Source organism: Siphateles boraxobius, unplaced genomic scaffold (assembly GCF_051911475.1).
Source record: "Siphateles boraxobius isolate OS27281-9 unplaced genomic scaffold, OSU_SipBor_1 293, whole genome shotgun sequence".
Classification (NCBI taxonomy): Eukaryota; Metazoa; Chordata; class Actinopteri; order Cypriniformes; family Leuciscidae; genus Siphateles; species Siphateles boraxobius.
Window position 1 is genome coordinate 257501 of NW_027508912.1, and position 27500 is coordinate 285000.

The 27500-nt window shown below is 48.9% G+C and overlaps 1 protein-coding gene across 1 annotated transcript in view; it reads right to left on the reverse strand.

Moving 5' to 3' along the window:
* The window catches only part of vps13b (vacuolar protein sorting 13 homolog B), a 220879-nt gene extending 193797 nt beyond the window's left edge, over window positions 1-27082 (reverse strand). The window contains exons 1-7 of the mRNA XM_077246996.1: window positions 26970-27082; window positions 19203-19370; window positions 14180-14361; window positions 13911-14073; window positions 11251-11504; window positions 10248-10343; window positions 10020-10142 (exon numbers count right to left, since the gene is read on the reverse strand). Of these exons, the coding sequence (XP_077103111.1) occupies window positions 10020-10142; window positions 10248-10343; window positions 11251-11504; window positions 13911-14073; window positions 14180-14361; window positions 19203-19215 (831 nt within the window). The 5' untranslated portion in view covers window positions 19216-19370; window positions 26970-27082. The remainder of the gene's footprint in view (window positions 1-10019; window positions 10143-10247; window positions 10344-11250; window positions 11505-13910; window positions 14074-14179; window positions 14362-19202; window positions 19371-26969) is intronic.
* Window positions 27083-27500: the final 418 nt, after the last annotated feature.

The window sequence follows — 27500 nt, forward strand, 5'->3', positions numbered from 1 at the left end:
CAGCATCACGGCGCAAACACACACTCATCATCACGGCGCAAACACACACTCATCATCACGGCGCAAACACACACTCATCATCACGGCGCAAACACACACTCAACATCACGGCGCAAACACACACTCAACATCACGGCGCAAACACACACTCAACATCACGGCGCAAACACACACTCTGCATCACGGCGCAAACACACACTCAACTTCACGGCGCAAACACACACTCAACATCACGGCGCAAACACACACTCAGCATCACGGCAAACACACACTCAACATCACGGCGCAAACACACACTCAGCATCACGGCGCAAACACACACTCAACATCACGGCAAACACACACTCAACATCACGGCGCAAACACACACTCATCATCACGGCGCAAACACACACTCATCATCACGGCGCAAACACACACTCAACATCACGGCGCAAACACACACTCAACATCACGGCGCAAACACACACTCAACATCACGGCGCACACACACACTCTGCATCACGGCGCAAACACACACTCAACATCACGGCGCAAACACACACTCAACATCACGGCGCAAACACACACTCAGCATCACGGCAAACACACACTCAACATCACGGCGCAAACACACACTCAGCATCACGGCGCAAACACACACTCAACATCACGGCAAACACACACTCAACATCACAGCGCAAACACACACTCAACATCACGGCGCAAACACACACTCAACATCACGGCGCAAACACACACTCAGCATCACGGCGCAAACACACACTCAACATCACGGCGCAAACACACACTCAGCATCACGGCGCAAACACACACTCATCATCACGGCGCAAACACACACTCAGCATCATGGCGCAAACACACACTCAGCATCACGGCGCAAACACACACTCAGCATCACGGCGCAAACACACTCAACATCACGGCGCAAACACACACTCAACATCACGGCGCAAACACACACTCAACATCACGGCGCAAACACACACTCAACATCACGGCGCAAACACACACTCATCATCACGGCGCAAACACACACTCAACATCACGGCGCAAACACACACTCATCATCACGGCGCAAACACACACTCATCATCACGGCGCAAACACACACTCATCATCACGGCGCAAACACACACTCAACATCACGGCGCAAACACACACTCAACATCACGGCGCAAACACACACTCAACATCACGGCGCAAACACACACTCAACATCACGGAAAACACACACTCAACATCACGGCGCAAACACACACTCAACATCACGGCGCAAACACACACTCAACATCACGGCGCAAACACACACTCAACATCACGGCGCAAACACACACTCAACATCACGGCGCAAACACACAGGCGCAAACACACACTCAACATCACGGAAAACACACACTCAACATCACGGCGCAAACACACACTCAACATCACGGCGCAAACACACACTCAACATCACGGCGCAAACACACACTCAACATCACGGCGCAAACACACACTCAACATCACGGCGCAAACACACACTCAACATCACGGCGCAAACACACATTCAACATCACGGCGCAAACACACACTCAACATCACGGCGCAAACACACATTCAACATCACGGCGCAAACACACACTCAACATCACGGCGCAAACACACACTCAACATCACGGCGCAAACACACACTCAGCATCACGGCGCAAACATACTCAGCATCACGGCGCAAACACACACTCAGCATCACGGCGCAAACACACACTCAACATCACGGCGCAAACACACACTCAACATCACGGCGCAAACACACACTCAACATCACGGCGCAAACATACTCAGCATCACGGCGCAAACACACACTCAACATCACGGCAAACACACATTCAACATCACAGCGCAACACACATTCAACATCACGGCGCAAACACACACTCAACATCACGGCGCAAACATACTCAGCATCACGGCGCAAACACACACTCAACATCACGGCAAACACACACTCAACATCACGGCGCAAACACACATTCAACATCACGGCGCAAACACACACTCAACATCACGGCGCAAACATACTCAGCATCACGGCGCAAACACACACTCAACATCACGGCGCAAACACACACTCAACATCACGGCGCAAACACACACTCAGCATCACGGCGCAAACATACTCAGCATCACGGCGCAAACACACACTCAGCATCACGGCGCAAACACACACTCAACATCACGGCGCAAACACACACTCAACATCACGGCGCAAACACACACTCATCATCACGGCGCAAACACACACTCAACATCACGGCGCAAACACACACTCATCATCACGGCGCAAACACACACTCAACATCACGGCGCAAACACACACTCAGCATCACGGCGCAAACACACACTCAGCATCACGGCGCAAACACACACTCATCATCACGGCGCAAACACACACTCAACATCACGGCGCAAACACACACTCATCATCACGGCGCAAACACACACTCATCATCACGGCGCAAACACACACTCAACATCACGGCGCAAACACACACTCAACATCACGGCGCAAACACACACTCAGCATCACGGCGCAAACACACACTCAGCATCACGGCGCAAACACACACTCATCATCACGGCGCAAACGCACACTCAACATCACGGCGCAAACGCACACTGAACATCACGGCGCAAACGCACACTCAGCATCACGTTGCAAACGCACACTCAACATCACGGCGCAAACGCACACTCAACATCACGGCGCAAACACACACTCAACATCACGGCGCAAACACACACTCATCATCACGGCGCAAACACACACTCAACATCACGGCGCAAACACACACTCAGCATCACGGCGCAAACACACACTCAGCATCACGGCGCAAACACACACTCATCATCACGGCGCAAACACACACTCATCATCACGGCGCAAACACACACTCATCATCACGGCGCAAACACACACTCATCATCACGGCGCAAACACACACTCATCATCACGGCGCAAACACACACTCATCATCACGGCGCAAACACACACTCAGCATCACGGCGCAAACACACACTCATCATCACGGCGCAAACACACACTCATCATCACGGCGCAAACACACACTCATCATCACGGCGCAAACACACACTCATCATCACGGCGCAAACACACACTCAACATCACGGCGCAAACACACACTCAACATCACGGCGCAAACACACACTCATCATCACGGCGCAAACACACACTCAACATCACGGCGCAAACACACACTCAGCATCACGGCGCAAACACACACTCAGCATCACGGCGCAAACACACACTCATCATCACGGCGCAAACACACACTCAACATCACGGCGCAAACACACACTCATCATCACGGCGCAAACACACACTCAACATCACGGCGCAAACACACACTCAACATCACGGCGCAAACACACACTCAGCATCACGGCGCAAACACACACTCAGCATCACGGCGCAAACACACACTCATCATCACGGCGCAAACACACACTCAACATCACGGCGCAAACACACACTCAACATCACGGCGCAAACACACACTCAGCATCACGGCGCAAACACACACTCAGCATCACGGCGCAAACACACACTCATCATCACGGCGCAAACACACACTCAACATCACGGCGCAAACACACACTCAACATCACGGCGCAAACACACACTCAGCATCACGGCGCAAACACACACTCAGCATCACGGCGCAAACACACACTCAGCATCACGGCGCAAACACACACTCAACATCACGGCGCAAACACACACTCATCATCACGGCGCAAACACACACTCAACATCACGGCGCAAACACACACTCATCATCACGGCGCAAACACACACTCAACATCACGGCGCAAACACACACTCATCATCACGGCGCAAACACACACTCAACATCACGGCGCAAACACACACTCAACATCACGGCGCAAACACACACTCAGCATCACGGCGCAAACACACACTCAGCATCACGGCGCAAACACACACTCATCATCACGGCGCAAACACACACTCATCATCACGGCGCAAACACACACTCAACATCACGGCGCAAACACACACTCAACATCACGGCGCAAACACACACTCAACATCACGGCGCAAACACACACTCTGCATCACGGCGCAAACACACACTCAACTTCACGGCGCAAACACACGGCGCAAACACACACTCAACATCACGGCGCAAACACACACTCAACATCACGGCGCAAACACACACTCAGCATCACGGCAAACACACACTCAACATCACGGCGCAAACACACACTCAGCATCACGGCGCAAACACACACTCAACATCACGGCAAACACACACTCAACATCACGGCGCAAACACACACTCAACATCACGGCGCAAACACACACTCAACATCACGGCGCAAACACACACTCAGCATCACGGCGCAAACACACACTCAACATCACGGCGCAAACACACACTCAGCATCACGGCGCAAACACACACTCAACATCACGGCGCAAACACACACTCAGCATCACGGCGCAAACACACACTCAGCATCACGGCGCAAACACACACTCAACATCACGGCGCAAACACACACTCAGCATCACGGCGCAAACACACACTCAGCATCACGGCGCAAACACACACTCAGCATCACGGCGCAAACACACTCAACATCACGGCGCAAACACACACTCAACATCACGGCGCAAACACACACTCAACATCACGGCGCAAACACACAGGCGCAAACACACACTCAACATCACGGAAAACACACACTCAACATCACGGCGCAAACACACACTCAACATCACGGCGCAAACACACACTCAACATCACGGCGCAAACACACACTCAACATCACGGCGCAAACACACAGGCGCAAACACACACTCAACATCACGGAAAACACACACTCAACATCACGGCGCAAACACACACTCAACATCACGGCGCAAACACACACTCAACATCACGGCGCAAACACACACTCAACATCACGGCGCAAACACACACTCAACATCACGGCGCAAACACACATTCAACATCACGGCGCAAACACACACTCAACATCACGGCGCAAACACACATTCAACATCACGGCGCAAACACACACTCAACATCACGGCGCAAACACACACTCAACATCACGGCGCAAACACACACTCAGCATCACGGCGCAAACATACTCAGCATCACGGCGCAAACACACACTCAGCATCACGGCGCAAACACACACTCAACATCACGGCGCAAACACACACTCAACATCACGGCGCAAACATACTCAGCATCACGGCGCAAACACACACTCAACATCACGGCAAACACACATTCAACATCACAGCGCAACACACATTCAACATCACGGCGCAAACACACACTCAACATCACGGCGCAAACATACTCAGCATCACGGCGCAAACACACACTCAACATCACGGCGCAAACACACACTCAACATCACGGCAAACACACACTCAACATCACGGCGCAAACACACACTCAACATCACGGCAAACACACACTCAACATCACGGCGCAAACACACATTCAACATCACGGCGCAAACACACACTCAACATCACGGCGCAAACATACTCAGCATCACGGCGCAAACACACACTCAACATCACGGCGCAAACACACACTCAACATCACGGCGCAAACACACACTCAGCATCACGGCGCAAACATACTCAGCATCACGGCGCAAACACACACTCAGCATCACGGCGCAAACACACACTCAACATCACGGCGCAAACACACACTCAACATCACGGCGCAAACACACACTCAACATCACGGCGCAAACATACTCAGCATCACGGCGCAAACACACATTCAACATCACGGCAAACACACATTCAACATCACAGCGCAAACACACACTCAACATCACGGCACAAACACACACTCAACATCACGACAAACACACACTCAGCATCACGGCAAACATACTCAGCATCACGGCGCAAACACACATTCAACATCACGGCAAACACACACTCAACATCACGGCGCAAACACACACTCAACATCACGGCGCAAACACACACTCAACATCACGGCGCAAACATACTCAGCATCACGGCGCAAACACACACTCAACATCACGGCAAACACACACTCAACATCACGGCGCAAACACACATTCAACATCACGGCACAAACACACACTCAACATCACGACAAACACACACTCAGCATCACGGCAAACATACTCAGCATCACGGCGCAAACACACACTCAACATCACGGCACAAACACACACTCAACATCACGACAAACACACACTCAGCATCACGGCAAACATACTCAGCATCACGGCGCAAACACACACTCAGCATCACGGCGCAAACACACACTCAACATCACGGCGCAAACACACACTCAACATCACGGCGCAAACACACACTCAACATCACGGCGCAAACACACACTCAACATCACGGCGCAAACACACACTCAGCATCACGGCGCAAACATACTCAGCATCACGGCGCAAACACACACTCAGCATCACGGCGCAAACACACACTCAACATCACGGCGCAAACACACACTCAACATCACGGCGCAAACACACACTCAACATCACGGCGCAAACATACTCAGCATCACGGCGCAAACACACACTCAACATCACGGCAAACACACATTCAACATCACAGCGCAACACACATTCAACATCACGGCGCAAACACACACTCAACATCACGGCGCAAACATACTCAGCATCACGGCGCAAACACACACTCAACATCACGGCGCAAACACACACTCAACATCACGGCAAACACACACTCAACATCACGGCGCAAACACACACTCAACATCACGGCAAACACACACTCAACATCACGGCGCAAACACACATTCAACATCACGGCGCAAACACACACTCAACATCACGGCGCAAACATACTCAGCATCACGGCGCAAACACACACTCAACATCACGGCGCAAACACACACTCAACATCACGGCGCAAACACACACTCAGCATCACGGCGCAAACATACTCAGCATCACGGCGCAAACACACACTCAGCATCACGGCGCAAACACACACTCAACATCACGGCGCAAACACACACTCAACATCACGGCGCAAACACACACTCAACATCACGGCGCAAACATACTCAGCATCACGGCGCAAACACACATTCAACATCACGGCAAACACACATTCAACATCACAGCGCAAACACACACTCAGCATCACGGCGCAAACACACACTCAACATCACGGCAAACACACACTCAACATCACGGCGCAAACACACATTCAACATCACGGCGCAAACACACACTCAACATCACGGCACAAACACACACTCAACATCACGACAAACACACACTCAACATCACGGCAAACATACTCAGCATCACGGCGCAAACATACTCAGCATCACGGCAAACACACATTCAACATCACAGCGCAAACATACTCAGCATCACGGCGCAAACACACATTCAACATCACGGCAAACACACATTCAACATCACAGCGCAAACATACTCAGCATCACGGCACAAACACACACTCAACATCACGACAAACACACACTCAGCATCACGGCAAACATACTCAGCATCACGGCGCAAACATACTCAGCATCACGGCGCAAACACACATTCAACATCACGGCAAACACACATTCAACATCACAGCGCAAACACACACTCAACATCACGGCACAAACACACACTCAACATCACGACAAACACACACTCAGCATCACGGCAAACATACTCAGCATCACGGCGCAAACACACATTCAACATCACGGCAAACACACACTCAACATCACGGCGCAAACACACACTCAACATCACGGCGCAAACACACACTCAACATCACGGCGCAAACATACTCAGCATCACGGCGCAAACACACACTCAACATCACGGCAAACACACACTCAACATCACGGCGCAAACACACATTCAACATCACGGCACAAACACACACTCAACATCACGACAAACACACACTCAGCATCACGGCAAACATACTCAGCATCACGGCGCAAACACACACTCAACATCACGGCACAAACACACACTCAACATCACGACAAACACACACTCAGCATCACGGCAAACATACTCAGCATCACGGCGCAAACACACACTCAGCATCACGGCGCAAACACACACTCAACATCACGGCGCAAACACACACTCAACATCACGGCGCAAACATACTCAGCATCACGGCGCAAACACACATTCAACATCACGGCAAACACACATTCAACATCACAGCGCAAACACACACTCAACATCACGGCACAAACACACACTCAGCATCACGACAAACACACACTCAGCATCACGGCAAACATACTCAGCATCACGGCGCAAACACACATTCAACATCACGGCAAACACACACTCAACATCACGGCGCAAACACACACTCAACATCACGGCGCAAACACACACTCAACATCACGGCGCAAACATACTCAGCATCACGGCGCAAACACACACTCAACATCACGGCAAACACACACTCAACATCACGGCGCAAACACACATTCAACATCACGGCGCAAACACACACTCAACATCACGGCAAACACACACTCAACATCACGGCGCAAACACACACTCAACATCACGGCGCAAACATACTCAGCATCACGGCGCAAACACACACTCAGCATCACGGCGCAAACACACACTCAACATCACGGCGCAAACACACACTCAACATCACGGCGCAAACACACTCAACATCACGGCGCAAACACATACTCATCATCACGGCGCAAACACACACTCAACATCACGGCGCAAACACACACTCAACATCACGGCGCAAACACACACTCTGCATCACGGCAAACACACACTCAGCATCACGGCGCAAACACACATTCAACATCACGGCAAACACACATTCAACATCACAGCGCAAACACACACTCAACATCACGGCACAAACACACACTCAACATCACGGCGCAAACACACACTCATCATCACGGCGCAAACACACACTCAACATCACGGCGCAAACACACACTCAACATCACGGCGCAAACACACACTCAACATCACGGCAAACACACACTCAGCATCACGGCGCAAACACACATTCAACATCACGGCAAACACACATTCAACATCACAGCGCAAACACACACTCAACATCACGGCACAAACACACACTCAACATCACGGCACAAACACACACTCAGCATCACGGCAAACACACACTCAGCATCACGGCGCAAACACACTCAACATCACGGCAAACACACACTCAGCATCACGGCGCAAACATACACTCAACATCACGGCGCAAACACACACTCAACATCACGGCACAAACACACACTCAGCATCACGGCAAACACACACTCAACATCACGGCGCAAACACACACTCAACATCACGGCAAACACACACTCAACATCCCGGCGCAAACACACACTCAACATCACGGCGCAAACACACACTCAACATCACGGCACAAACACACACTCAGCATCACGGCAAACACACACTCAGCATCACGGCGCAAACACACTCAACATCACGGCAAACACACACTCAGCATCACGGCGCAAACATACACTCAGCATCACGGCGCAAACACACTCAACATCACGGCAAACACACACTCAGCATCACGGCAAACACACACTCAACATCACGGCGCAAACACACACTCAACATCACGGCAAACACACACTCAACATCCCGGCGCAAACACAGACTCAATATCACGGCGCAAACACACTCAACATCACAGCGCAAACACACACTCAACACCGCAGCGCAAACACACACTCAACATCACAGCGCAAACACACACTCAACATCGCAGCGCAAACACACACTCAACATCACGGCGCAAACACACTCAACATCACAGCGCAAACACACACTCAACATCGCAGCGCAAACACACACTCAACATCACGGTGCAAACACAAACTCAATATCAGGGCATGATGCGTGTGGAGGTTTGAGGCTGTGTGTGAGTCGATTACCTCCTCTTTTCTGTTCATGTTCTCTTCAAAATCACGAACGCCCATAATGCCTTTCAGACACACGGCGCGACAACCCACGACTCCCACCTGACAGTCGAAGAACGGCTCGCCCATCATCAGAGCCTGAAACACACACACACACACACTCAGTGAGCGCAGGAGGGGATCTGGAGCAGGCGATGTGCTCGTGTGTGTGTGTGTGTGTGTGTGTGTGTGTCTCTCTCTCGCCTCCACTGTGATTCCCTCCTGCTCCACACTCAGAACCTCCCGGGACTTCAGCTTCTGCGGACTGTAGTAACTGCTCTCAGAGCAACTCTCCGTGAGCTGCAGACAAAACCAGACACGATTTAAAGGATTAGTTCACTTTAAAATGAACATTAGCCCATGATTTACTCTCCCTCAAGCCATCCTAGGTGTATATGAGTTTCTTCTTTCAGACAAATACAATCAGAGTTATATTAATAAACACCCTTACGCTTCCAAGCTTTATAATGGATTACATTATAATGGATATAACAGCGGATTGCGACCAACAGTTTGAATCTCAAAAAAGCGAATCCATCCATTATAAAAGTGCATCTGTCCATCATAAAGTGCTCCACAGGCACAGGCGGGGGTTAATAAAGGCCTTCTGAAGCGAAGTGACACGGTTGTGTAAGGAAAATATTCATATTTAACACGTTACAAAGTAAAATTCTAGCGTTCAGCCGAACGAACATAGTCTCTACTTATGCATAAAGTGCAACTTACGCAACTCATGGCATCAGAAGTAGTGTAGTGCGTCATGGCCTAGTGTAAATAACGTCGCATTACTCGCATGTAATTGTGCTTTACACTTAAGTCAGATCCGTATGTTTGTTTGGCCTGAAGCTAGTTAATTTACTTTAGAAAGTTTTAAATATGGATATTTTTCTTACACAAACGCTCCATTTCGCTTCAGAAGGCCTTTATTAATCCCCGGGGTCATGTGGAGTTCGTTTATGATGGATAGATGTACTTTTATGATGGATAGATTAACTTTGAGCATCAATCTGTTGGTTGCAATCCACTGCCACTATAAAGCTTGGAAGAGCCAGGACATTTTTTAACATAACTCTTTCTTTCATCTGAAAGAAGAAAGTCATATACACCTAGGATGGCTTGAGGGTGAGTAAATCATTGGGTAATTTTCATTTTACGTTCTTTTATCATGAGAACTGCTATTTGAGTCATTTCTGAGTGTTTCTCTCACCTTAAAGGTGAGTGAGGCTTTAGTGCAGTAGAAGCCGATGGACACTACAGGGTCTCTGGGGGACTTGTGCAGGGGCCGGGCAGAACCCGCCTCCGTGGACTCCGTGTAGAAGCCGGACTCGCTCTCACCCTCCTCATCCTCTGCACTCACGATGGCCGGGACGAAGGACCAGGCCCACGACACCCAGCCCTGATCGTCATCCTCGCCCTGATAGTACTGACCCGTCAGAGACGCTTCGGAGGCGTCCATCAGACCTGCAGGAGACAGTGAGAATCAGGCGCTTCTCACAGAGTTCCTGATATGCATTAAAGGGGAATTATCATAAAAACAGTGGTGTCATGCCCATTCAAAGTGAGGGCACGTGCCCCCTCAGATTTTTCCTTCCTGATAATTTTTTGTCACAACTTTATTCCTATTATGCTCCATAATTACCAGAGCCTATAACGACTCAAATGTATTCTTCTGGATGTGTAATAAATCGGTCAGCATCAGCCCGCCCCTTTTTCCTAATATAGTGTCTGTGTATATCAAATCTAGAGCGCTACAGAATCTTTGCTGTGTATGTTCAAGCAACTCACACTCACTCGTCTCCCACGTTGAGCTGGCAATGTTTTACAGATGGTCTTGAAGTCGTAAGTGGGCAAAGCAACAAATCGGCATTGAATTAGTTATCGGATGATATTAAAAGGTAGTGGGATTATTTGTGGTTGACCTGGAATCTGGTTTAACTTGATCAAAAAGTTATGGATTTGATATTAGCTGCGAATTCAGGGGTAAATAAATGGGGTAGGGTTATCCTTATTCAGCACTGAAATCTGTCAAACTTCTTTCAAAGTCCTTCATCATATATTAATATTAAAATAACTTAATTTCAGAGCACCACAAAGTCAGACCTCAGCACCTTTATGTACCTTGAATGTAAGATCGTTCTTAGGTCACATACCAATTTAAAATCATACCATAAAAACTGCAATGGTACTGTTTTTAAAATCATGTGTAGTAGGCCTAAGTGTACAGTAAGTGTGTGTGTAAACATGCTTTAATGAAGTAGACTTCAAAAGCTGAATTTGAGTTTACAGTTCTTTCATCAACCTGTCTTTTAGATAAACCTACAAAATAGATACTTTAACTTAGTCCTCAGATAGAGGAGGGTTGCTGCTAGCTCTCTGTTACCAAAGCCTAATAAAGATTTGACTCAGTGCGGAAATTATAGACCTTTGTCTTTGTTAAGGTATTTCTGTCGCTCCCAAACTGCATTGTAATGGTACGTTTAGCAGCCAGAATTTACAAATTTTCAGGGGGATAAACCCCTGACCCCTCCTAACATGATCCATATCACCCGTCAGAAAACAATTGCAACGTCTCAGATTGTGCCCCCCCAGAATTTTGGCTTGCATGACTATAATCGTGTCCCAGTGCTTCCACTAACCCAGAAAATGTGAAAAGTGAAACCGCACATTTATAATATTACCGGCTCTTAATCTCCACGTTTATAATATTACCGGCCCTTAATCTGCACGTTTATAATATTACCGGCCCTTAATCTGCACGTTTATAATATTACCGGCCCTTAATCTGCACGTTTATAATATTACCGGCCCTTAATCTGCACGTTTATAATATTACCGACCCTTAATCTGCACGTTTATAATATTACCGGCCCTTAATCTGCACGTTTATAATATTACCGGCTCTTAATCTGCACGTTTATAATATTACCGGCCCTTAATCTGCACGTTTATAATATTACCGGCCCTTAATCTGCACGTTTATAATATTACCGGCCCTTAATCTCTGCACGTTTACACACACCAGTGTTCACACATTCAGTTTCTCGAGTGCCAACAGTGACCAGTTCTAACGCACCGGCAGAAGATCCAGCAAAGCCTGAAACTGTTCTGTCGTTGAGCACAGACGAGCACTGAACACTATTGACCAGAACATGTCACCGCTGTCTTATAAACACCTCAGGAACTGTGGACACTTGTGTAGAAGTTCAACATGATGATGAGATGATCAGTGTAACTCCACAACAACTACATAAATGTCTCCACTAACATTCAGAAACTCTTCCTGAGTCTCTCCGTAAGGCTGCACTCGCTACTGGTTATTCTGGGATTCTGGATGAGTGAGATTGGCCTGTTTTGTTATTGCTTGAGTTTCTGAAGCTCGTGTAAAGACTCCGCCCTCTTCTGAATGGAGGCGGAGCTGCAGCTCATTTGCATATAAAGGGACACACTTAAAAAAAAAAGGGGCAAATTTGATAAACTACAATAAATGATCTGGTATTTTGAGCTGAAATTTCAGACACATTCTGGGGACACCGGTGAAAAGAGGCATAATATGTCATCTTTAATTAAATCTCTCAGTCTTTGTTTCTCTTTGTTTTGAGACCTAAAGTCAAGTCATGTCAGCTTTATTTGTATAGCGCTTTATACAGACTGTTTTAAAGCAGCTTCACAGTAATAAACATAATATAAATGAATCATTGATGCAAACCCACATTCATATGAACAGGTGAAGAGAAACAGAGAGAGACACTCAGTTCATGACATTCTAAGAAATGCACTGGATTGAGTTGATCTGTGTGTTTCTATAGCCTCAGAAACACACCAACACAAACTGAATGAGAAATGATGAGCAGTGCTTGTCTCACTCACCGGAGACGCTCTCTCGAAGTGGGCCACTCTCTTCTCTCTCGCCCTCTCGATGGACACCCATCTCTCCGTAATACAGCGCAACACCCAACTCCATCAGCCGGATGAACATGGGCAGCTGCTGGTCCGTCAGAGAGAGTTTCAGACTCTCCACCATCGTGTGAACCTTCACACACACACACAAACACACACACACACACACACAGAAACAACAGTGACGCACGAGGTGAACGCAAACGCCATCCTGACACACCACAGATACACTCTCTTACTTTAATGACGGCAGGGATTTTGGCATTGATGTTGTCGTAGGTGAAATGAAGACGAGTTCTGAAGGAACATTTGTAGAGCAGAGGGTCCTGATAAAACTCGATCTTCCCACTCGCATTACGTTTATCCAAACACACGGTGCAGTCAGAAAAATTGATAACCTTCCTCAGGACCAGTTCAGGAGCTACAGAGAGAGAGAGAGAGAGAGAGAGAGAGAGAGAGACAGACAGACAGAGAGCAAGAGAGAGAGAGAGAGAGAGAGAGAGAGCAAGAGAGAGAGAGAGAGAGAGAGACAGACAGACAGTAAATGTTGGGTGTCAGCAGTTCATCAGGTTTATTAGCTGTTTTTTCAGATCATGACACAGCACAGCAGCAGCCGACTCTAAGAAGCACTGAGTTTCTGAATGAGGGTCAAAGGTCAATGTGTGTGCAAGTATGTCAATGAGAAACAGAAATCACAATCTCTTCTAACTTTTAAGAGGGGGTTTGAGAATGTTTACATTAAAGTTTGTTGAAATCATGATTGATTATCGCCATTCATTCACATGCATTTCATTTGTGGAATTCAAAGGAAAGTTTATAAAGCAAAACAGTTAACTCAACTAAAATCCTAAAAACCTCAGCATGCCTGATCCCATTCCATCCAGACCCAACCAGCCCTACAACACCCCAAACAGCCCAACACTAACCCATTAAAACACCAACTCCCCAAACTCACCCAAACACTAACCAACTCCCCAAACTCACCCAAACACTAACCAACTCCCCAAACTCACTTAAACACTAACCAACTCCCCAAACTCACCCAAACACTAACCAACTCCCCAAACTCACCCAAACACTAACCAACACCCCAAACTCACCCAAACACCAACCAACTCCCCAAACTCACCCAAACACTAACCAACACCCCAAACTCACCCAAACACCAACCAACACCCCAAACTCACCCAAACACTAACCAACTCCCCAAACTCACCCAAACACCAACCAACACCCCAAACTCACCCAAACACTAACCAACTCCCCAAACTCACCCAAACACTAACCAACACCCCAAACTCACCCAAACACTAACCAACACCCCAAACTCACCCAGACACCAACCAACACCCCAAACTCACCCAAACACTAACCAACTCCCCAAACTCACCCAAACACTAACCAACACCCCAAACTCACCCAAACACCAACCAACTCCCCAAACTCACCCAAACACTAACCAACTCCCCAAACTCACCCAAACACTAACCAACTCCCCAAACTCACCCAAACACTAACCAACTCCCCAAACTCACCCAGCACTAACCAACACCCCAAACTCACCCAAACACTAACCAACACCCCAAACTCACCCAAACACTAACCAACTCCCCAAACTCACCCAAACACTAACCAACTCCCCAAAATCACCCAAACACTAACCAACTCCCCAAACTCACCCAAACACTAACCAACTCCCCAAACTCACCCAAACACTAACCAACACCCCAAACTCACCCAAACACTAACCAACTCCCCAAACTCACCCAAACACTAACCAACACCCCAAACTCACCCAAATACTAACCAACTCCCCAAACTCACCCAAACACTAACCAACTCCCCAAACTCACCCAAACACTAACCAACTCCCCAAACTCACCCAGCACTAACCAACACCCCAAACTCACCCAGCACTAACCAACACCCTCAACTCACCCAGCACTAACCAACTCCCCAAACTCACCCAGCACTAACCAACTCCCCAAACTCACCCAGCACTAACCAACTCCCCAAACTCACCCAGCACTAACCAACACCCCAAAACACTAACCAACACCCCAAACTCACCCAAACACTAACCAACTCCCCAAACTCACCCAAACACTAACCAACTCCCCAAACTCACCCAGCACTAACCAACACCCCAAACTCACCCAAACACTAACCAACACCCCAAACTCACCCAGCACTAACCAACACCCCAAACTCACCCAAACACTAACCAACTCCCCAAACTCACCCAAACACTAACCAACTCCCCAAACTCACCCAAACACTAACCAACTCCCCAAACTCACCCAAACACTAACCAACTCCCCAAACTCACTTAAACACTAACCAACTCCCCAAACTCACCCAGCACTAACCAACACCCCAAACTCACCCAAACACTAACCAACTCCCCAAACTCACCCAAACACTAACCAACTCCCCAAACTCACCCAAACACTAACCAACTCCCCAAACTCACCCAAACACTAACCAACTCCCTAAACTCACCCAGCACTAACCAACACCCCAAACTCACCCAAACACTAACCAACTCCCCAAACTCACCCAAACACTAACCAACTCCCCAAACTCACCCAGCACTAACCAACACCCCAAACTCACCCAAACACCAACCAACTCCCCAAACTCACCCAAACACCAACCAACTCCCCAAACTCACCCAAACACCAACCAACTCCCCAAACTCACCCAAACACTAACCAACACCCCAAACTCACCCAAACACTAACCAACACCCCAAACTCACCCAAACACTAACCAACACCCCAAACTCACCCAAACACTAACCAACTCCCCAAACTCACCCAAACACTAACCAACTCCCCAAACTCACCCAAACACTAACCAACTCCCCAAACTCACCCAAACACTAACCAACTCCCTAAACTCACCCAGCACTAACCAACACCCCAAACTCACCCAAATACTAACCAACTCCCCAAACTCACCCAAACACTAACCAACTCCCCAAACTCACCCAGCACTAACCAACACCCCAAACTCACCCAAACACCAACCAACTCCCCAAACTCACCCAAACACCAACCAACTCCCCAAACTCACCCAAACACTAACCAACACCCCAAACTCACCCAAACACTAACCAACACCCCAAACTCACCCAAACACTAACCAACACCCCAAACTCACCCAAACACTAACCAACTCCCCAAACTCACCCAAACACTAACCAACTCCCCAAACTCACCCAGCACTAACCAACACCCCAAACTCACCCAAACACTAACCAACTCCCCAAACTCACCCAGCACTAACCAACACCCCAAACTCACCCAAACACCAACCAACTCCCCAAACTCACCCAAACACTAATCAACTCCACTCCCCAAACTCACCCAAACACTAACCAACTCCCCAAACTCACCCAGCACTAACCAACACCCCAAACTCACCCAAACACCAACCAACTCCCCAAACTCACCCAAACACTAACCAACTCCCCAAACTCACCCAAACACTAACCAACACCCCAAACTCACCCAAACACTAACCAACACCCCAAACTCACCCAAACACTAACCAACACCCCAAACTCACCCAAACACTAACCAACTCCCCAAACTCACCCAAACACTAACCAACTCCCCAAACTCACCCAAACACTAACCAACTCCCCAAACTCACCCAGCACTAACCAACACCCCAAACTCACCCAAACACTAACCAACTCCCCAAACTCACCCAGCACTAACCAACACCCCAAACTCACCCAAACACCAACCAACTCCCCAAACTCACCCAAACACTAATCAACTCCACTCCCCAAACTCACCCAAACACTAACCAACTCCCCAAACTCACCCAGCACTAACCAACACCCCAAACTCACCCAAACACTAACCAACACCCCAAACTCACCCAAACACTAACCAACTCCCCAAACACACCCAAACACTAACCAACTCCCCAAACTCACCCAGCACTAACCAACACCCCAAACTCACCCAACACTAACCAACACCCTCAACTCACCCAGCACTAACCAACTCCCCAAACTCACCCAGCACTAACCAACTCCCCAAACTCACCCAGCACTAACCAACACCCTAAACTCACCCAGCACAAACCAACATCCTAAACTCACCCAGCACTAACCAACTCCCCAAACTCACCCAAACACTAACCAACTCCCCAAACTCACCCAGCACTAACCAACACCCCAAACTCACCCAAACACTAACCAACACCCCAAACTCACCCAAACACTAACGAACTCCCCAAACTCACCGAAACACTAACCAACTCCCCAAACTCACCCAAACACTAACCAACTCCCCAAACTCACCCAGCACTAACCAACACCCTCAACTCACCCAGCACTAACCAACTCCCCAAACTCACCCAGCACTAACCAACTCCCCAAACTCACCCAGCACTAACCAACACCCTAAACTCACCCAGCACAAACCAACATCCTAAATCACCCAGCACTAACCAACTCCCCAAACTCACCCAAACACTAACCAACTCCCCAAACTCACCCAGCACTAACCAACACCCCAAACTCACCCAAACACTAACCAACACCCCAAACTCACCCAAACACTAACCAACTCCCCAAACTCACCCAAACACTAACCAACTCCCCAAACTCACCCAGCACTAACCAACACCCCAAACTCACCCAGCACTAACCAACTCCCCAAACTCACCCAAACACTAACCAACTCCCCAAACTCACCCAGCACTAACCAACACCCCAAACTCACCCAAACACTAACCAACTCCCCAAACTCACCCAGCACTAACCAACACCCCAAACTCACCCAGCACTAACCAACACCCTTAACTCACCCAGCACTAACCAACTCCCCAAACTCACCCAGCACTAACCAACTCCCCAAACTCACCCAGCACTAACCAACACCCTAAACTCACCCAGCACAAACCAACATCCTAAACTCACCCAGCACTAACCAACACCCCAAACTCACCCAGCACTAACCAACACCCTAAACTCACCCAGCACTAACCCACATCCTAAACTCATCCAGCACTAACCAACACCCTAAACTCACCCAGCACTAACCAACTCCACAATCTCACCCAGCACTAACCAACTCACCAATCTCACCCAGCACTAACCAACTCACCAATCTCACACAGCACTAACCCACATCCTAAACTCACCCAGCACTAACCCACCCCCAAACTGAACTAAACAGAGCGTTTCTTTCATCATATGGTTATTGCTGTTAAACACGTGTGTGAACATGTTTTACTCACAGATGATGTCCATGAAGGCTCGGTCCCACAGCTCGTCCACTGTGTAACACTCCGCTGACGTGATGTTCACCGACAGCACGATATCATCCTCCACATACTTCAGGATCAGGTTATTCACCACGATATTGACGTTATTCACCACTCGGCGAATCAGACTCTGCACGTATCCTGCAGACACACAGCAGAAGGAGAACTCAGACTCACAAACAGCTGATGGACACGTCTGAAAGAATTGAATGTAGCATCATAAAAGACGCAGCACAAGATCCTGAGAAAACGAAGCACCGCCACTTGGTCATCAGCATGAATAACAAAACTCTTATTCTAAAGAGTGAATTAATAAATTGTACAAAGAAAACAATCAGCATAACATGATTACAAAATCCCATAATTCAGTGCGAGTCCTGCGCTCTCCAAACACTATAACTCTTTCACACAGCGCCGGCTCCCTGTTAATTACACTGGTATGTTCTAGATTTGTTGCGTCTGCGTGTGTGCGCGCTGGAGTCCTAGATTATGTGTGAGTGAGTCTGAGAGTGTGTGTGAGTGAGTCTGAGAGTGTGTGTAAGTCTGAGAACAGCTCTTGGCTTGAGTAGCACGTAACGCTGTTGGTTTTTCCAGCTGGTTTACGAGTGCAGTGGAGCTCCCAGCGGGCCGCAGGTGCAGTGGAGCTGACCAGAGTTTATGGAGAAACGCAGGGAAAGTAAAGACTCCACTGGATAAATTAGATCCAGAGAGCACTAACAGGGAATGAGTTTATGACTGTGAATGCAGGTGCTACACACACACACACACACACACACAGACCCGCCGCTGACCTGCATGTTTAACACACACCCTCGACCGCACACACCGGCGCTCGCGTGACCGACGCTCTTGGGAAATAACGCACAACTGCGGACGATACTGTAAAACACTCGTTTGTTCTTCACCTGATCCCGAGGCTTTGAGTTTGTGGGATTATGATCCAGAGCTCATTAATAAAACACAAGCCACTCGCACAGGAAGACAAACATTTGAGTTGGACTACAAGGGAAAAGCATTAAAGTTTTATAAGTTGGAGTGGGACCGCGAGCCTGAATAATGCCGTCGCTCCCGTGGTGATGAGCGCTCATGCTGCGTGTTTTAATATGTTATTGCTGAAACTCTCTGGTTTGTAATGGTTTCAGTATTTAGGTACTTTGTTGAGTGATGACCTTAGAGCATGAGCACTGTTCAGCTGGAGCTTCTGGTCACACACAGACACACACACACACACTCACACTCACGCTCACGCTCACGCTCACGCTCACATACACACACACACACACACACACACACACACACACTCAGACTTCAGCGTACACACACACACACTCTCAGACTCTAGCGCACACACACACACACTCTCAGACTCCACCGGCCCTCCTGCGCAGGAGACACTAACACACACTCTCTCTCTCACACACACACACACACACACACACACACACACACACACACACACAGACCAACACATCTAAGACTCTCTCCTGCTCATGAATGCATCGGCCGAGGAAGAAAACATCACACATTAAAGGGGAAATATCATAAAAATCTGACTTTTCCCGATGTTTAAGTGCTATAATCGGGTCCCAGTGCTTCCACTAACCCAGAAAACGTGAAAAGTGAAACCCAGTAACTTTGTTCTAGTGAGTCTATCTCTGAAAACATGTTATAAAATAAGCCAATCAGATTTTTCCCCTTCTGACGTATGAAGAGGATCTTATTATAATATTACCGTCCCTTAATCTGCACGTTTATAATATTACCGTCCCTTAATCTGCACGTTTATAATATTACCGGCCCTTAATCTGCACGTTTATAATATTACCGGCCCTTAATCTGCACGTTTATAATATTACCGGCCCTTAATCTGCACGTTTATAATATTACCGGCCCTTAATCTGCACGTTTATAATATTACCGGCTCTTAATCTGCACGTTTATAATATTACCGGCTCTTAATCTCCACGTTTATAATATTACCGGCCCTTAATCTGCACGTTTATAATATTACCGGCCCTTAATCTGCACATTTATAATATTACCGGCTCTTAATCTGCACATTTATAATATTACCGGCTCTTAATCTGCACATTTATAATATTACCGGCCCTTAATCTGCACGTTTATAATATTACCGGCTCTTAATCTGCACGTTTATAATATTAAAGGCTCTTAATCTGCACGTTTATAATATTACCGGCTCTTAATCTGCACGTTTATAATATTACCGGCCCTTAATCTGCACATTTATAATATTACCGGCCCTTAATCTGCACGTTTATAATATTACCGGCTCTTAATCTGCACATTTATAATATTACCGGCCCTTAATCTGCACGTTTATAATATTACCGGCCCTTAATCTGCACGTTTATAATATTACCGGCCCTTAATCTGCACGTTTATAATATTAAAGGCTCTTAATCTGCACGTTTATAATATTACCGGCTCTTAATCTGCACGTTTATAATATTACCGGCCCTTAATCTGCACGTTTATAATATTACCGGCCCTTAATCTGCACATTTATAATATTACCGGCTCTTAATCTGCACATTTATAATATTACCGGCCCTTAATCTGCACGTTTATAATATTACCGGCTCTTAATCTGCACGTTTATAATATTACCGGCCCTTAATCTGCACGTTTATAATATTACCGGCCCTTAATCTCTGCACGTTTACACACACCAGTGTTCACACATTCGGTTTCTCGAGCACCAACAGTGACCAGTTTTAACGCACCGGCAGAAGATCCAGCAAAGCCTGAAACTGTTCTGTCGTTGAGCACAGACGAGCACTGAACACTATTGACCAGAACATGTCACCGCTGTCTTATAAACACCTCAGGAACTGTGGACACTTGTGTAGAAGTTCAACATGATGATGAGATGATCAGTGTAACTCCACAACAACTACATAAATGTCTCCACTATTATTCAGAAACTCTTCCTGAGTCTCTCCGTAAGGCTGCACTCGCTACTGGTTATTCTGGGATTCTGGATGAGTGAGATTGGCCTGGTTTGTTATTGCCGGAGTTTCTGAAGCTTGTGTAAAGGCTCCGCCCTCTTCTGAAAGGAGGCGGAGCTGCAGCTCATTTGCATTTAAAGGGACACACACAAAACCGGCGCATTTTTGCTCACAACCAAAAAGGGGCAAATTTAAAAAACTATAATAAATGATCTGGCATTTTGAGCTGAAATTCCACAGACACATTCTGGGGAAACCAGAGATTTATATTATATCTTGTGAAAAAGGGCATAATGTCACCTTTAAGATGTTTTGATGCGCAGGAGACGCACTAACACACACTCACAGACACTCAGCTCATCAAAAACAGAAACACTTTCATTCAAAAGAACACTAATCTCCTCTGAGCTTAACAAATTTAATTTAACAAACACAAATCTTCTTCATCTGCATCTGAATTCCTCATGTGAAGGAGTAAGAGTGATCATTCGCTGGGTCGCTGGGTCACGGACTGAAGACTCTGATCCTGACTAACTTTCTCACACGAGCCGGCTCCTGACGACAGCGACGTGAAAGAAGGGTTTGCACTCGTTTTCCCTGATTCACACACGTTTATGCAAAACTTATGATGAGGACGAGGCAGAGCTGCGAGATGTAACTAAAATTTTCATTTTCAAACTCAGTTGGGCAAGAAATTCTACTAAATTAATAAATGTGTGGTAATAACATGAGAAAATATACCATAAATGTCTAAAAACTTATTTATGTCTTACTGAGTGAAACAGAAGAGTGTGTGTGTGTGTGTATGTGTGCTTGAATGAAAACAAACAGTGCTCTGATGGGGGTCTCTAAGGGAGGGTCCGTGGCCCCAATGCATCACTCACACAGACACACACACACACACACACACACACACACACACACTAACCCTCACACTCACACTCAGACACACCCCCCCACACACACACACACACACACACACTAACCCTCACACTCACTCACTCACGCACACGCACACACGCACACACACACACACTAACCCTCACACTCACTCACACACACACACACACTAACCCTCACACTCACTCACTCACGCACACACACACTAACCCTCACACTCACTCACTCACTCACACACACACACACACTAACCCTCACACTCACTCACTCACGCACACGCACACACACACACACTAACCCTCACACTCACTCACTCACTCACACACACACACACACACTAACCCTCACACACTCCTGCACACACACACACAAACAGACACTAACCCTCACATACACACTCATACACACACACACAATTACGCACACACACACACTAACCCTCACACACACGCTCACGCTCACACACGCACTCACACACTCACGCGCTCTCACAAACGCGCTCTCACACACGCGCTCTCACACACGCGCTCTCACACACGCACTCTCACACACACGCACTCACACACACACACACGCACTCTCACACACGCACTCTCACAAACGCACTCTCACACACACGCACTCTCACACACACGCACTCTCACACACACGCACTCTCACACACACGGACTCTCTCACACACGGACTCTCACACACACGCACTCACACACACACACACGCACTCTCACACACGCACTCTCACAAACGCACTCTCACACACACGCACTCTCACACACACGCACTCTCACACACACGCACTCTCTCACACACGGACTCTCTCACACACGGACTCTCACACACACGCACTCTCACACACACGCACTCTCACACACGCACTCTCACACACGCACTCACACACACGCACTCTCACAGACGCACTCACACAGACGCACTCTCACACGCACTCTCACACACACGCACTCTCACACACGCACTCTCACACACGCAATCTCACACACGCACTCTCACACACGCACTCTCACACACGCACTCTCACACACGCACTCTCACACACGCACTCTCACACACGCACTCTCACACACGCACTCTCACACACGCACTCTCACACACGCACTCTCACACACGCACTCTCACACACACACACGCACTCTCACACACGCACTCTCACACACGCACTCTCACAGACGCACTCTCACACACGCACTCTCACAGACGCAATCTCACACACGCACTCTCACACACGCACTCTCACACACGCAATCTCACACACGCACTCTCACACACGCACTCTCACACACGCACTCTCACACACGCACTCTAACACACGCACTCTCACACACGCACTCTCACACACGCACTCTCACACACGCACTCTCACAGACGCACTCTCACACAGACGCACTCTCACACACACGCACTCTCACACACGCACTCTCACACACACTCTCACACACACGCACTCTCACACACACACACACGCACTCTCACACACGCACTCTCACACACGCACTCTCACACACGCACTCTCACACACGCACTCTCACACACACGCACTCTCACATGCACTCTCACACACGCACTCACACACACGCACTCTCACACACGCACTCTCACACACGCACTCTCACACACACGCACTCTCACACACGCACTCTCACACACGCACTCTCACACACGCACTCTCACACACGCACTCTCACACACACACTCTCACACACACTCTCACACACACGCACTCTCACACACACGCACTCTCACACACACGCACTCACTATCAGACACGCACTATCACACACGCACTCTCACACACGCACTCTCACAAACGCACTCTCACACACACGCACTCTCACACACACGCACTCTCACACACACGCACTCTCACGCACGCACTCACACGCACGCACTCACACGCACTCTCTCACACACGCACTCTCACACACACGCACTCTCACAGACGCACTCTCACACACGCACTCCCACACACACGCACTCTCACAGACGCACTCTCACACACGCACTCCCACACACACGCACTCTCACACACGCTCTCTCACACACGCACTCTCACACACGCACTCTCACACACGCACTCTCACACACGCGCACTCTCACACACACGCACTCTCACACACACGCACTCTCACACACACGGACTCTCTCACACACGGACTCTCACACACACGCACTCTCACACACGCACTCTCACACACGCACTCACACACACGCACTCTCACAGACGCACACACGCACTCTCACACGCACTCTCACACACACGCACTCTCACAGACGCACTCTCACACACGCACTCTCACACACGCACTCTCACACACGCGCACTCTCACACACACGCACTCTCACACACACGCACTCTCACACACACGGACTCTCTCACACACGGACTCTCACACACACGCACTCTCACACACGCACTCTCACACACGCACTCACACACACGCACTCTCACAGACGCACACACGCACTCTCACACGCACTCTCACACACACGCACTCTCACAGACGCACTCTCACACACGCACTCTCACACACGCACTCTCACACACGCACTCTCACACACGCACTCTCACACACGCACTCTCACACACGCACTCTCACACACGCGCACTCTCACACACGCGCACTCTCACACACGCGCACTCTCACACACGCGCACTCTCACACACACGCACTCTCACACACACGCACTCTCACACACACGCACTCTCTCACACACGGACTCTCTCACACACGGACTCTCACACACACGCTCTCACACACGCGCTCACACACACGCACTCTCACAGACGCACTCTCACACACGCACTCTCACACGCACTCTCACACACACGCACTCTCACATACACACTCTCACACACGCACTCTCACACACGCAATCTCACACACGCACTCTCACACACGCACTCTCACACACGCACTCTCACACACGCACTCTCACACACGCACTCTCACACACGCACTCTCACACACACGCACTCTCACAGACGCACTCTCACACACGCACTCTCACACACGCAATCTCACACACGCACTCTCACACACGCACTCTCACACACGCACTCTCACACACGCACTCTCACACACGCACTCTAACACACGTACTCTAACACACGCACTCTCACACACGCACTCTCACACACGCACTCTCACACACGCACTCTCACACACACGCACTCTCACACACGCACTCTCACACACACTCTCACACACACTCTCACACACACTCTCACACACACTCTCACACACACGCACTCTCACACACGCACTCTCACACACGCGCACTCTCACACACGCACTCTCACACGCACTCTCACACACGCACTCACACACACGCACTCTCACAAACGCACTCTCACACACGCACTCTCACACACACGCACTATCACACACGCACTCTCACACACGCACTCTCACACACGCACTCTCACACACACACTCTCACACACACTCTCACACACACGCACTCTCACACACACGCACTCACTATCACACACGCACTATCACACACGCACTCTCACACACGCACTCTCACAAACGCACTCTCACACACACGCACTCTCACACACACACGCACTCTCACACGCACGCACACTAACCCTCACACACACGCTCACGCTCACTCTCACACACTCTCACACACACACTCTCACACACACACTCTCACACACACACTCTCACACACACACTCTCACACACGCACTCTCACACACGCACTCTCACACGCACTCTCTCACAAACTCATACACAAACAGACACTAACCCTCACACACACTAACCCTCACACACACGCTCACGTTCACTCTCACACACACACTCTCACACACACACTCTCACACACACACTCTCACACACACCTGGGGGCAGGTCCGGGTCGCTGGGGTTCTGCTGTACACGTCGGGGTTTAGCCGACGCCCTCGAGCTCTCAGACGCGCTGCGATTGGTGGAACTGGAACCACAGCTCTCATTATCATCCTGCACACAGAAACAAAACAATCACAAGCTTACACACACATCTGAGAGAGGAAGAGCGTGTGCGTGTGTGTGTGTGTGTGTGTGTGTGTGTGTGTGTGTGTGTGTGTGTGTGTGTGTGTGTGTGTGTGTGTGTGTGTGTGTGTGTGTGTGTGTGTGTGTGTGTGTGTGTGTGTGTGTGAGACGTCTACATTAACGCAGCTCGAGCTGATGGAGCGGTGTGTGTGTGTGTGTGTGTGTGTGTGTGTGTGTGTGTGTGTGTGTGACAAGTCTTCATTAACGCAGCTCGAGCTGATGGAGCAGTGTGTGTGTGTGTGTGTGTGTGAGTGAGAGTGAGTGAGTGAGTTTGAGGGTTAGTGTGTGTGTGAGTGTGAGGGTTAGTGTGTGTTTGTGTGTGTGGGTGTGAGCAGGGGCGA